Below are 14791 nucleotides of genomic sequence, written 5' to 3' on the forward strand. Positions count from 1 at the left end.
GGGGTAAAGAAATTCCATAAATATCTGTATGGCCGTAAATTTGTGATATGTACAGACCATAAACCTTTACTAAGTTTACTGAATGAACTGAAAGCTGTGCCGCAGATGGTCTCTCAAAGAATTATGAGATGGGCAGTGATGTTGGGGGCATACGAGTATGTCATTTCTTATAGAGCGGGCAAGGACAATGGAAATGCAGATGCCCTCAGTCGTCTTCCTGTTCCAGAGATTCCAGAGAAAGAATCGAAGGAGGATTATGTCTTGATGTTGGACAGTGTTGTAAGTCCTTTGACGACATCAGAGCAAATCAAGCACTGGACAACTCGAGATCCTGTCCTCTCTAGAGTGCGTGAGTATGTGCTTAAAGGTTGGCCTGATCACAGTAATACAAATGAATTTGCACCTTATAAAAAGAGACAACAAGAGCTCAGTGTTCAAGACGGGTGTGTGCTGTGGGGAGCCCGCATCATCATTCCAGAGCAAGGACGTTCGGGGTTACTGGAACAGCTACATCAGTCTCACCCAGGTATGTCAAGGATGAAAGGCCTGGCCAGGAGTTACCTGTGGTGGCCAAATTTAGATGTTGACATTGAGGCCCGAGTGAAAGATTGTACTGTGTGTCAAGAACACCGAAAAGCCCCTGTGGGTGCACCACTTCATCCGTGGGAGTGGCCACGACAGCCATGGAGAAGAGTGCATATGGACTATGCTGGTCCATTCCTGGGAAAGATGTTTTTAATCTTAGTTGATGCCCATTCTAAGTGGATTGAGGCATATCCCGTAAATTCAGCAACAACAGCGAATACTCTTGAGTGCCTCAGAAAGAGTTTCAGTACCCATGGCATTCCTGAAATGATGATGTCTGATAACGCTCAGTGTTTTGTAAGTGAAGTGAGCAAAGAATTTATGTCTAGAAATGGCATAACGCATGTTACTTCTGCCCCGTATCATCCATCATCTAATGGTCTTGCTGAGCGGGCAGTCCACACTTTTAAGGACCTTATGAAAAAAAGTTCTGGGAACACTATGGAGACCAAGTTGCATAGAGCATTGTTTAGTTATCGTATTACACCCCAGTCTACAACGGGATTATCACCTGCAGAAATGATGATGGGGAGGAAATTGCGATGCACCCTAGACAAAATGCACCCTGACTTCACCAGCAAAATTGAATTGAAACAACAAGTTCAAAAAGAGCAACATGACCAACATGCAAAATCTCGCTATTTTGAAGTAGGAGATACGGTGTACACTAGGAACTTTGGGTATGGACCAAAATGGGTGCAGGGAGTAATTCAGGAAATCACAGGACCTGTATCCTATAAAGTGGCAATAGGAAGTGCCCAAATAGTGCGACGTCATGTGGATCAATTATTCAGTCGACAACAAAAAGAGATCCTGACTAAAGACTTTCAAATGGCCTTGGGGGAACCTTATGATTCTGATGTGGTGTCAATGGATGCTGATATTAAAATGCCTGAATCACTCAGTACGTCGACAACACCTGAATCTTCAGATAACTGGGAGCCTGAGAGTTTGAAATCTGGATGTCAAAGAAATCAATTGCCAGATTCACCCAGTGCTCAAAGAATGCCTGAATTGACTCAAACTGCAGATAGAAATGAGCTTGAGAGTGCATCCTCTGGATGTCTACGACGTTCAGTAAGAGAGAGGAAACCACCAGCATATTTTAAAGACTTTGTGACATAAGAAATAGTGGCATCAAGAAGAACCTATTGAATTATGAATTGTGTGATGTAAAAAAAAAAAAAAAAAAAAAGGAAAAAAAAATCACTGTAAAATTGTCCTAGAATATGTGTTTTGGGAAAGGATTGCCTCTGAGTTAAGTGGAGGGGAAATGTTGTATGTTAAGGGTGGTATTGGGTTTGTCCAGTAGGGGGCGATGGCGCATTGTGTTTGTGGGCTGTTGCACTGTTAAAAGCAGAGAAGAACGCGCAGTGTGGGGAACTTGTGTGTGTATTGCTAGCTACAGAGATGAGTCCTAATAAAACGAGACCATCCTGAAGTTGCCGTTGTCTCTGAGTTTTTCCTCGGTATCTACGATACAACAGGCCATGTGCTTATAGTCATGTTTGGTGTGTGCACATGGCTTGTCATGTGTGTTTCCTTGTGCCATGTGTCGACTGTCTAGCCCTGTCCATCTTGTTAGCTGATTATAGGTTAAGTTGCCTCCCCTGTCCTACCCTCTTTTGTTCGCTTCTTATTCTCCCTGTGTTTGCAGTCCTGTGCTGGTCCGTCGTCTGTTACCCTCATGTTTCCTGTTCCTGCCAAGTCCATTATTTTACACAAATTCTGAAATTATGAAATTTTCCTCTATAAAATACGCATAAGTTCGTTGAGGCGTGTCATATTTCCCAGTTTTTAATAGTCAAATCTGGATTTAATGCGAAAGCAAAATAGGGAAGTGAACCGGAACAGATTATTCAGACTGTGATGTCGATCAGAGCTCCACCGAGAAGAGATACAAATGTGTTGCGGGAGCCGACAAGTAAATAGGAGAGAATCTGTTTGGTTCGAATGGAAGTTAATGGAGCATTTGTCTCAGTACGCGGAATAAGCTAAACTACTTTTCCGTCGTCACGTAAACAAGTATCCTTGTCCGCCGGACTTTAACATATTTGCCATTAATATTGACTTTGTTGAGAAATGTATTTTGAGTTTACTACGAAACACAACTGTTTCATGAGAAAAGTCAGGGACTATCTTGTGACAGGTTTGAATTATTTTACGGCACTACTCATGTACTTCTATAGGATCTGAAACGTTTCTATCTGTCGTAAAACTGAAAGTGTTAGTTGCACGCTTTCACCAGTGTTGAACATGTCATTGATGCAAACTTCCCATGACGTCGCGTTTCGTCTTCTTCAGCCATTCTTTTATAAATGCGGCAGACAATTTAAGAAACCTTTTAAAGATTAAAGATAACAATATTTGTTATTTAACTTAAGTTATTTAAGTCATGATAATCAGGTATGTGAAGTGATTTATTTTGATGTCACTCTGCATTATACTGTATATAAATTATACATGGTAGCCTACTTGGGCTAAAGCTTGGGCTAAAATGCTAAATTTACCTTATTACATATATGTTTTGCATGATCAAAACAATCACTTAAGCAACGTTTTTACCTTCCCAGAGGAGTATGACAAGAGGAATCTTCAAAACCATGATAGAAGAAAATACATCTGCTAGCCTACATCAACAGTTCAAATTGTTTTGACCAAAGCTATATTTTGTTTAGTACTTGTACTTTTGCAGATACAATCTTTAACTTACAAAGTTAACTTACATTTAACTTATAAAGTTTTCAGCAAAGTTTTCAGTTAAGAGATCAGCTGTAGAGTTTGAAATTATTTTTTAAATAGACTTAGACTTGGGAAAATTGTATCAAACTTTGAGACAAATAGCAGACATGTTACAGAAAGTGAAAAAACGTGTTACAAAAAGTTTTAGAATGATCTACTTTCTCTGCAATTAATAATTACAATAAAATATTTAATTACATAGCATAATAAATAATTAAATTATTTATGTGCATAAAACAAGGGACTGGTTTATCATTCCTATAATAGAACATAAAATAAACAAAAAAGAAACGCATCCATAACCTTTATATTATAAATAGGCTACATTCACTCCATAAGAACACAATGCGATCACAGTCACACACTTAAATTTCACAAGAATACAATAAAATAAACAAAGTAAATGCAAGAGCAAATGCCAGAGACATTTAAGTCCCAATATGCACTGTTCATAACACGTTATACATTGATTAAATCCAAACAGCACAACTAAAATAGTAATAAAAAAACCCTAAATGCTCATCATCAAATGCAGCCTTATAAACACAAACACATTTCTCTCTTCAAAAAATGTCCACAACACCACACACTTATTTATAGCCTGCCCTATAACATTAAAAACATGTTTTTATTAATATTTTTGAGACGAGTCAAAAAGAGAGGAAATACACGATTTATTTGAGTAAACATTTTTAAAAAATGTAACCATAAATGCAATGCCCTATTCAGTGGCGTCATGCCCATTCAAAGTGAGATTTTTCCTCCCTGATAATTTTTTTGTCACAACTTTATTTCTATTATGCTCCATAATTACCAGAGCCTATAACGACTCAAATGTATTCTTCTGGATGTGTAATAAATCGGTCAGCATCAGCCCGCCCCTTTTTCCTAATATGGTGTATGTGTATATCAAATCTAGAGCGCTACGCGCGTATCGTCTAGAATCTTTGCTGTGTATGTTCAAACAACTCACTCGTCTCGCACGTTGAGCTGGCAATGTTTTACAGATGGTCTTGAAGTGGTAAGTGGGCAAAGCAACAAATCGGCATTGAATTAGTTATCGGATGATATTAAAAGGTAGTGGGATTATTTGTGGTTGACCTGGAAATTTTAACTTGATCAAAAAGTGGATTTGATATTAGCTCAGAATTCAGAGCATTAACTTAAGTTGTGTCAGTGTAACGTTATCGATAGCTAGCCTAGTCTAACCGTAAACTAGTTGGCTAACGTTACTGCCTGCCATACAAAGCCAATAAGCCATAGTAACGTTATCTGATCGGTTTTGAAACATCTGTTCTGTTTTGTCCTGTGTCAAAGTCTCCAGCTGGTTCAACTGTTTTCAGTTTCATAGAAACGAGGGTGTTCAATTTGTTGTAGGCTAACTGCAAAATCCAACCTAACGTTATCAAGGCATCGACTTGATGTTTCTCCCATAGACTTTTATTCACGGTTCTTCACAGTTCAGGCAGCTAATTCAAAAGCATTGAAAAAAGATAGGCTACCCGTTCGAAAGCTACAGCATAGTTGTTATCCAAACTGCATTGAAATGGTATGTTTAGCAGCCAGAATTAAAACATTTTCAGGGGGAGAAACCCCCTGACCCCTCCTAACATGATCCATATCACCCGTCAGAAAACAATTGCAACGTCTCAGATTGTGGCTTGCAAGACGCCCCTGGCCCTATTCTAAAACAAATAAAGATATGTACCTACTGAACTGTGACTGGAACCTGTTGTTTAAATGACAGATCACTCGCAAAATACACTGTAGCTGATACTCCCACAAGAATCACTTCCTCAATATAAAAATAAAAATAAAAAAACTTCCTTAGTCTCAGTATATATGGTCCCTCCCACACAATGCTAAAGGTCTCATTACATCAGTCCAGTGGTTTTGTAAGTGACATATAAAGAGTATATTCTGTAGAGTCATTCCTTGGTCACATTTCACACCAGAATCAGAAAGAAAGGTGATTTGTTAAGATTTGTCATTATTTATGTCATCTCAATCTAGATGCTCACGAGTTGTAAGACAAATTTATTCATTAGTTAATCTTTATACACAAACTTCACTCTGTTGTTAGTAGTACTAACACTGTGCCTTGTGTCAATCTTATATGATTGACAGGTGGGCGGGGCTAACCTTTGCCCTTCCAGCGAACCTCCGGTTTTAACCTTTGCCCTTGTTACCGATCGATCAAGTTGACAGCTAGTTTTGACCTATTGACTGGGGGTATAATATGTCATTTTGACAGGTAGTTTTGCCCTATTGACCCGGGGGGAATAATTTCGGAAGATTTGGTGAAAGGCAAGGTCACGGAAATTTAAACAATCTGTTCATGTAAAATCTGACTCAAATTGAAAAAGCATGCCGTTCCTTTAAAAGTGTGTAAATGAAATGGTTATAAAATGTACATTCAGTCATTCACAAATATTTTACACTAAAGTTGAAAAACATTGATCTTTAAAAGTGTGTAAATGAAATGGTAATAAAATATCTTTTCAAAATAAAAATCATCCGCCATGTTTTAGAGAGATGAAAAAACATACAGGTTATGAATGGGTTTACAACGGTGCAGTCCTTTAAAATAAATATCTTACTTAAGCAATTATTCTAAAACAAAAAATAAAATCATCTTACCGTTTCACGGGAATTGAAAAAACATGCGTTTCTCTCTCTCTCTCTCCCTCGCACCGCCATGTGGATGGCCCTTTTAGGTCTGTGTGTGTGTGTGTGTGTGTGTGAGTGTTACATGATACCCGTTCGCATTTCTGAGCGCATTGCTAGGGACAGTGAGAAAAAAAAGAGTTTTTCTAATAATGCCAAATAATTTACACTACAGTCAAAAAGCATGCCGCTCCTTTAAAATTATATAAATAAAATGGTTATAAAATGTACATAGTCATTTACAAATATAATATTTTCACACTAACTAAAGTTGAAACACATTCTGTTCTTTAAAAGTATATCAATTAAATGGTTATAAAATAAATATCATACTAAATTTACTGATCCAATTATTTTAGATAAAATAGAAAACACTTTTACATTTTCAGCGAGTTGAGTTTAAAGTTGTAATACCAAAGATCCCAGAGCGTTTCTCTCTCACACCCACACCTGTTGCATTTGTCAGTCTCTGAGCTAAATGTGTGTGTGTGTGTATGTGTGTGTGTGTGTGTGTGTGTGTGTGTGTTGTGTGTGTGTGTGTGTGTGTGTGTGTGTGTATGTGTCTTTGTTTATGTGTGTGTGTGTCTATGTGTGTGTGTGTGTGTGTGTGTGTGTGTGTTCAGTGAGCAGTATGAGTATGAGTATGATTTAATTTACGATATGTTAAAACATTTTGATGATGAGGCCAAAAACTGCTTACCACATGTTTTCATAAAAAGAAGAACAATTATTAAGACATAAAACACAACGTCTGTTTTCTGGATTCACCCGGGCTGGTTCTGGAGGCCGCAGGGGGACGCCACTGCCCTCTCCAGCCCCGTCCCCCGCTATACGCCAGGTTAAGCGGCGCTCTTGAAACGGGCTGCTCAGAGATGGGGCTCGGTTCTTTCCAGGAGCTGCTAGCAGGGCCACTCCTTTCCCCGGAAGAATCCTTATTCTCAGAAAGAACTGACTCTCCCGTCTCTGAGCACACAGAGTTCTTGGACGACACGGTGCGCCGCCCCCGAGCCGCGCACCCCTCGTCCCCCTCTGTCTCAGAGCCGGATGAGAGTGCCGTCCCCGGACCGTGCCGCTCTCATCCCCCTCTGTCGCCAGACCCCTGGCAGAGCAGGCCCTCGTGGAACGCTGGTCCTTCCCTGGCCTCCTCTGTCAGGGTGCGGTTATGACCGTGCCCCCACACCGGGCCGCTATGCCGTCCATGTCCGGGCCGGTCAGTACGCTTTGCTGCACCACCGTGGGGACGTCTGTGGTTCGTGTGACTCCGCTGGCACAGTTGTTGGGAGCCTGGCTAGAGCTTTCCAATCTGCTCCGCTGGGTCGCACGGACCATCGGCTCGGCTATTCGATTCAGTTCGCACGGTCTCCTCCAAGCCTCTGGGGAGTCCGCTCCAATATGGTCAGTGGCTATGCCCCTATCATGAGAGCGGAGGTTGCTACCCTACTGGCAAAGGGTATGATCGAGACTGTACCTCCAGCCGAAAAGAGGTCCGGGTTTTACAGCCCCTACCTCATTGTCCCGGAGAAATCCGGTGGGTTACGGCCAATCCTGGACCTGTGCATCTGAACCACCCCCTTCACAGGCTGCCGTTCAAGATGCTCCTGGCCAAACGCATTTCCGAAAGTGTGCGGCCACAGGATTAGTTTGTAGTGATAGACCTGAAGGACGCCTACTTTTATGTCTCCGTTCTCCTTCGACTCAGACCGTACCTACGGTTTGCTGTCAGGGGGCACGCATATCAGTACGCTGTTCTCCCATTCGGGCTGGCCCTGTCTCCTTGTGCCTTCACAAAGTTGTTGAGGCAGCCCTTGTTCCTCCATGGGAACACGGGGTTCGCATCCTGAACTATCTCGGTGACTGGCTATCCTAGCTCACTCTCGAGACCAGGTTTGCGAACACAGGGACTCCGTGCTCCGGCACCTAGCTCGTCTGGGCCTTCGGGTCAACTGGGAAAAGAGCTCCTGGGGCATATGGCGTCCGTAGCCGCAACATCGCCGCTCGGATTGCTCATATGAGACCGCTTCAGCTTTGGCTTCGCGACCGAGTCCCGAGGTGGGCATTGTAACACGGCACCCTCCGAGTACCAGTTACCACTAAAGGGAACGTCTCGGTTACGTATGTATCCCTCGTTCCCTGAGTAGGGAACGGAGACGTTATGTCTTCCTGCCCCGTTCCGCTGTACAGCGGGGATCTCCTGAGTTCAGTCTCGCCTCCTCAGCGAAGAAACATATCTGCATGTTGCCGGCGTCCTCCTTTTATACCCACGAGATAAGGCAGAGATACGCTATGCAAATTCCACAGACCCATGGCATTTCTTTGCCATTGGCTTATTTTGTAATACTCGAAGTCGATAGGCTTTCTAAGCGAAACCCCATTCGTCGTCATCCGACGTAACGTCTCCGTTCCCTACTCAGGGAACGAGGGTTACATAAGTAACCAAGACGTTTTAAAGTTAGGCCATAGTCTTTAAGAGAGTGTTGTACTTTGCATCGCTACGGTGTGACAAAATGTGTTGGTGTGTAAAAATGTACCCAAACATTTAAGCACAACTATTTACACACATACTAAGCAGGAGAATATCTAATTGTAACTTGTGAACATCCCACTATCTGATTATTTGGGGCAGGGAACATCATTAGTTCATACATCTCTTTAATTTGTGCTGGATGTAAAAAAAATTAAGGTTAATAACAAACAAACAAAAATTTTAAATCAGCATGAAGCCTTAATATTAATAAATAAAATATGGTTTCATTAAAGTTTGATAATGACTTCCATATTATTTTCTTTTAGTTAAGCTATGGCTGGATCAGTTAATGGCCTTGCGTCAGAACACAACAGGTATGAAGATATGTATGGTTTTAACTTTTTATTCTAACTTTAAAGCTAGATTATCCTTTGAAAAGAGTATAATACAGTATTTGATAACTAGCGTAATTTATCTGGATACTAACGTCATTAAACTTAATCTTTGGTTTTAAGGGAAATTAAATATTCTCAGGAGACCCATTGACCCCTGAAGTTATGGCTTATGAAGATCACTCATGTGTAGATTATCTCGGTTGAAAAATGCTGTTTTGTAATTTGCAAATCTGAAATTATAGGTACACTATTTTTTAAAGTATTTTATTAGCTAAAATCAATGTATTTATTCATAAATATGATCTCATTGGTGTAAAATTAGCTCTGCCAATGATCTGACTTATCCTTGTAAGCGAAGAATTTCTTATCTTTATTTTCATGGGATGGGTAAGTCCATGGAGACCTCCGTGTCGTTCCGCCATCTTGAAAAACTATAATAGCAGAGAAGGACAAAAAGCACTAGCCTACCTCGATGAGTTTTCGTCCAGAGCCGGCTGTCTGAACCCAGCTGAAGCGCCCAAGGAGGTCAGTGAGAGGCGTTTGTCACTCCCCCGGCAAATTGTCACTCCCCTGCGGCCTCCAGAACCAGCCCGGGTGAATCCAGAAAACAGACGTTGTGTTTTATGTCTTAATAATTGTTCTTCTTTTTATGAAAACATGTGGTAAGCAGTTTTTGGCTTCATCATCAAAATGTTTTAATATATCTTAAATGAAATCATAGTCATACTCATACTGCTCGCTGAACACACACACACACACACACACACACATAGACACACACGCACATAGACACAGACACATACATACACACACACACACACGCCTACACACACACACACACATACACATTTAGCTCAGAGACTGACAAATGCAACAGGTGTGGGTTTGAGAGAGAAACGCTCTGGGATCTTTGGTATTACAACTTTAAACTCAACTCGCTGAAAATGTAAAAGTGTTTTCTATTTTATCTAAAATAATTGGATCAGTAAGTTTAGTCTGATATTTATTTTATAACCATTTAATTTATATACTTTTAAAGAACAGAATGTGTTTCAACTTTAGTTAGTGTGAAAATATTATATTTGTAAATGACTATGTACATTTTATAACCATTTTATTTATATAATTTTAAAGGAGCGGCATGCTTTTTGACTGTAGTGTAAATTATGTGGCATTATTAGAAAAACTCTTTTTTTTCTCACTGTCCCTAGCAATGCGCTCAGAAATGCGAACGGGTATCATGTAACACTCACACACACACACACACACACACACACACACACACACACACACACACACACACAGACCAAAAAGGGCCATCCACATGGCGGTGTGGGGGAGGGAGAGAGAGAGAGAGAGAGAGAGAGAGAGAGAGAGAGAGAGAGAGAGAGAGACATGCTTTTTTCAATCCCCATGAAAAGATCACCTGTTCAGGATCATGAACAGATCCTGTTCATGCATTCCCACACGGGAAGATTAAAACACAGATCTCCTTCTACTTCCTCAGTTTATTGGTCAGCTACACGTTTAAATAATCTGCTTGTTATGCTTATTCATAAAACAAACACTTCTTTTAAATTGCTTGAATAAACAAATGATCAGATGATCATAAGGCATTGTAGGCTACTTCTGTTTACCATGTAGATGTTTTACATCAAAACCATATTTGTGGAAGTTTTACTTTTTTCAAGACTGAAATGTGTCCACTTCAACACAACTGGAGATGAAAAGGAAATTCTGTGTGCTGTACGAGTACACACGGAACATTATTAAGTGGTAAAACAGTGACTAAAAAAGGCAAGGCAAACAGTTTCTGAGTCTTGTATAGTGTGATGAGAAGGTGAACTTGTAAGCATAGGCTATACACATACACAATGACAATTATGCCTACTGTAAAGTTACAACTACGATTGGTTTGCATAAATTGCCCCGCGAACATTAAAGGGATACTTCACCTCTGGGAAGATGAATGTGTTTTTAATATTGGTCATTTATATAGTACAAATGTGAAATTATTTTTGAAATTGAAGCATTCTAGACTGAGAAAAGGCAGAAAATGTATTTTTTACTCATGTGGCTGAAAGAAAACAACTCCCAGAATGCACTTGCTTTGCTGCCCTTAGGAGGCCACTCCCAAACCACGATTGATTGAATTGATTTTGGGTTAAAAAAGTGAGCCTAATGTAGGCTATATAACACAACTTAGACGTTCACATTAAAAATATGATGCAAGGCAGGACCATGTCAACAGAGTAGCTTGGTAGCTCTCCATATGAACTTTTTCCTCCAATTGAAATCACTATTTCTCTAAGCTAATACATTCTCTAGGCTAATACATACTCTAGTAACACTAAAGGTTTATAAAAAGAACCACAACCAATGTGAGTTATAACTTTTAACTAAAAAAAATTCACGACAGCAATAGGATTCTCTGTTTCCATAGGTGCACACATAGACATTCACATCATGTCCGCAGAGCCAGAGTTTCTTCATGACATGTCCGCCGAGCCTGAGTTTCTTCATGACATGTCCGCCGAGCCTGAGTTCCCACACATCATATCCACCATACCTGAGCTTCTTCATATCATGTCTACCGAGCCTGAGTTCCTATACGTCATGTCCACCATGCCTGAGCTTCTTCATAACATATCTACCGAGCCTGAGTTCCTACACGTCATGTCCACCATGCCTGAGCTTCTTCACATCATGTCAGCCGAACCTGAGTTTCTTCACTTCATATCTACCGAACCTGAGTTTCTTCACCTCATGTCCGCCGAGCCAGAGCTTCTTCACCTCATGTCTGCCGAGCCTGAGTTTATTCATGTCATGTCTACCGAGCCTGAGCCTCTTCACGTCAAGTCCACCGAGCCTGAGTTTCTTCTTGTCATGTCCACCGAGCCTGAGCCTATTCACGTCAAGTCTGTCAAGCCTGAGCCTCTTCACGTCCTGTCTGTGGAGCCTGAGCTTCTTCACGTCAAGTCTGTCGAGTCTGAGTTTCTTCACGTCATGTCTGTCGAGCCTGAGCTTCTTCACCTCAAGTCTGTCGAGCCTGAGCCTCTTCATGTCATGCACCAAGCCTGAGCCTCTTCACGTCATGTCTGTCGAGCCTGAGCTTCTCACGTCATGTCTGTCGAGCCTGAGCATCTTCACGTCAAGTCTGTCGAGCCTAACTCTCTTCACGTCAAGTCTGTCGAGCCGGAGCTTCATCACATCATGTCTGTCAAGCCTGAGCCTCTTCACATCATGTCTGTCGAGCCTGAGCATCTTCACGTCAAGTCTGTCGAGCCTAAGCGTCTTCACGTCATGCACCAAGCCTGAGCCTCTTCACGTCATGTCTGTCGAGCCTGAGCTTCTTCACGTCATGTCTGTCGAGCCTGAGCTTCTTCACGTCATGTCTGTCGAGCCTGAGCTTCTTCACGTCAAGTCTGTCGAGCCTGAGCTTCTTCATGTCATGCACCAAGCCTTAGCTTCTTCACCTCATGTCTACTGAGTCTGAGTTTCTTCACGTCATATCCGTCGAGCCTGCGCCTCTTCACGTCACGTCATGTCTGTCGAGCCTGAGCCTCTTCACGTCATGTGTGTCGAGCCTGAGCTTCTTCATGTCATGCACCAAGCCTGAGCTTCTTCATGTCATGTCCACCGAGCCTGAGCCTCTTCATGTTATGTCTGTCGAGCCTGAGCCTATTCACGTCCTGTCTGTCGAGCCTGAGCTTCTTCACGTCAAGTCTGTCGAGCCTGAGCTTCTTCACGTCAAGTCTGTCGAGCCTGAGTTTCTTCACGTCATGTCTGTCGAGCCTGAGCTTCTTCACCTCAAGTCTGTCGAGCCTGAGCCTCTTCATGTCATGCACCAAGCCTGAGCCTCTTCACGTCATGTCTGTCGAGCCTGAGCTTCTCAAGTCATGTCTGTCGAGCCTGAGCATCTTCACGTCAAGTCTGTCGAGCCTAAGCCTCTTCACGTCAAGTCTGTCGAGCCGGAGCTTCATCACATCATGTCTGTCAAGCCTGAGCCTCTTCACGTCATGTCTGTCGAGCCTGAGCATCTTCACGTCAAGTCTGTCGAGCCTAAGCCTCTTCACGTCATGCACCAAGCCTGAGCCTTTTCACGTCATGTCTGTCGAGCCTGAGCTTCTTCATGTCATGCACCAAGCCTTAGCTTCTTCACCTCATGTCTACTGAGTCTGAGTTTCTTCACGTCATATCCGTCGAGCCTGCGCCTCTTCACGTCATGTCTGTCGAGCCTGAGCCTCTTCACGTCATGTGTGTCGAGCCTGAGCTTCTTCATGTCATGCACCAAGCCTGAGCTTCTTCATGTCATGTCCACCGAGCCTGAGCCTGTTCATGTCATGTCCACCGAGCCTGAGCCTCTTCATGTTATGTCTGTCGAGCCTGAGCTTCTTCACGTCAAGTCTGTCAAGCCTGAGCCTCTTCACATCATGTCTGTCGAGCCTGAGCATCTTCACGTCATGTCCACCGAGCCTGAGCCTCTTCACGTCATGTCTGTCGAGCCTGAGCCTCTTCACATCATGTCTGTCGAGCCTGAGCTTCTTCACGTCATGTCCACCTAGCCTGAGCCTCTTCACGTCAAGTCTGTCGAGCCTGAGCCTCTTCACGTCATGTCTGTCGAGCCTGAGCTTCTTCACGTCAAGTCTGTCGAGCCTGAGCCTCTTCACGTCATGTCTGTCGAGCCTGAGCCTCTTCACGTCATGTCTACTGATTTTTTCTTTAAGTCTGTTCAAAACTGTTTCAAGTCAGTTATAAAAAAACGTAGATTAGTTTAATTTAATTCTAGAAGGTAAGACTGACTACACCTTGACTCAATGCTAGTTGGTCATACTAGACCCCAGAGGATTAAGGTACCGTCTTAACATAATCGCCATGTTTATGCAACCAGCCCCAGGTCCAATTTTTGGGCATATTACTCTCTACTACATTAGTCCCTATTTCACAAGTGTAATATATGTTGATTAATATGAAAATTGTATATGAATATTGCCTTCCTTTACAGTACAGCAGAGTGTGTGCCCAATGTCACATTTGTATCTGTTTGATTCTGTTTGTTTTCATTCTTAGTCACATGTATTTTGTTTTCCCGCCACTCATTCGTTGCCATGCCTACCGTCATTAGTTCATCTTCATCACCTGTGTCTTGTTAATCACCTTCATCTGTGTCACCTGGTTATGTTCATCAGTGTCTGTATTTAGTTTGTTCTGTTCTGTCAGTCTTTGTCTGTAGTTGAAGTTAAATGCTAGTGTGTGAGTTGTTCCTGCCTGCCTGCACGATTACTCTTGTAGTAAACGTTTTGCAATTGAGCCTTTGTTATCTTCGTCTTCTTCAACCCGCACCTACCGTGACACCCAATCATTATATAATCAATATTTATTGTGCTTAATAATAAATGATAAAGGAGACATTAAATAATTTTGCATTCTTCCCAGTTACAAACTAGGATGTAAAAATGTAACTTCTACATACATTATAATTTAGCAGAATTTTTTGTACAAAGCGAAATGAAAGACATTGCAAACAATTTAGGCCTATCACAAAAATACTTCTGTACGTATGTATTAATACAGTTTATATATTTTTTCTATACATTTCCACAGTTGACAATTATTTTGTAGTTCAACAGGCCATGACAAGAACAAAAATACTAGTAAATAATGTAGAAATAATAAATCTGGACAAAGCTACAAAAAAGATAGAATCAGTAATATGAGTTTTTTGGTATCAATTGATCTGTCATTTTGTTGAAGGCACACTCTCAATGGTGTCTGATTCATGTATGAAAAAAAAAACATGACAAGTGATCTAAAAGCTAAGAATTAGCTGTGCAAACGATACTGGCTGAACACTATCTGCAATACTTAGGGGCATGTTCACACAAAGACTAACGTTCAGTGCAAACATTCGGTGTGATAAACATTTTAATTTGAATGA

General features: G+C 41.6%; 1 protein-coding gene across 2 annotated transcripts; it reads left to right on the plus strand.

Moving 5' to 3' along the window:
- The first annotated feature begins 4263 nt into the window (after window positions 1–4263).
- Window positions 4264–14163, plus strand: LOC143736248 (uncharacterized). 2 transcript variants are annotated; one of them, XM_077226970.1, is made up of 3 exons: window positions 4267–4348; window positions 8785–8832; window positions 11297–14163. In XM_077226970.1, the coding sequence occupies exons 2-3, from the start codon at window positions 8808–8810 to the stop codon at window positions 11932–11934; spliced, it is 663 nt and encodes a 220-aa protein (XP_077083085.1). In that variant the 5' UTR covers window positions 4267–4348; window positions 8785–8807; the 3' UTR covers window positions 11935–14163. The 2 variants fall into 2 exon arrangements, 1 of the variants encoding a protein (XP_077083085.1); XR_013203398.1 differs by lacking the exon at window positions 8785–8832 and having other exon boundaries at window positions 4264–4348.
- Window positions 14164–14791: the final 628 nt, after the last annotated feature.

The sequence above is a fragment of the Siphateles boraxobius genome, unplaced genomic scaffold (assembly GCF_051911475.1).
Source record: "Siphateles boraxobius isolate OS27281-9 unplaced genomic scaffold, OSU_SipBor_1 13, whole genome shotgun sequence".
Lineage (NCBI taxonomy): Eukaryota > Metazoa > Chordata > Actinopteri > Cypriniformes > Leuciscidae > Siphateles > Siphateles boraxobius.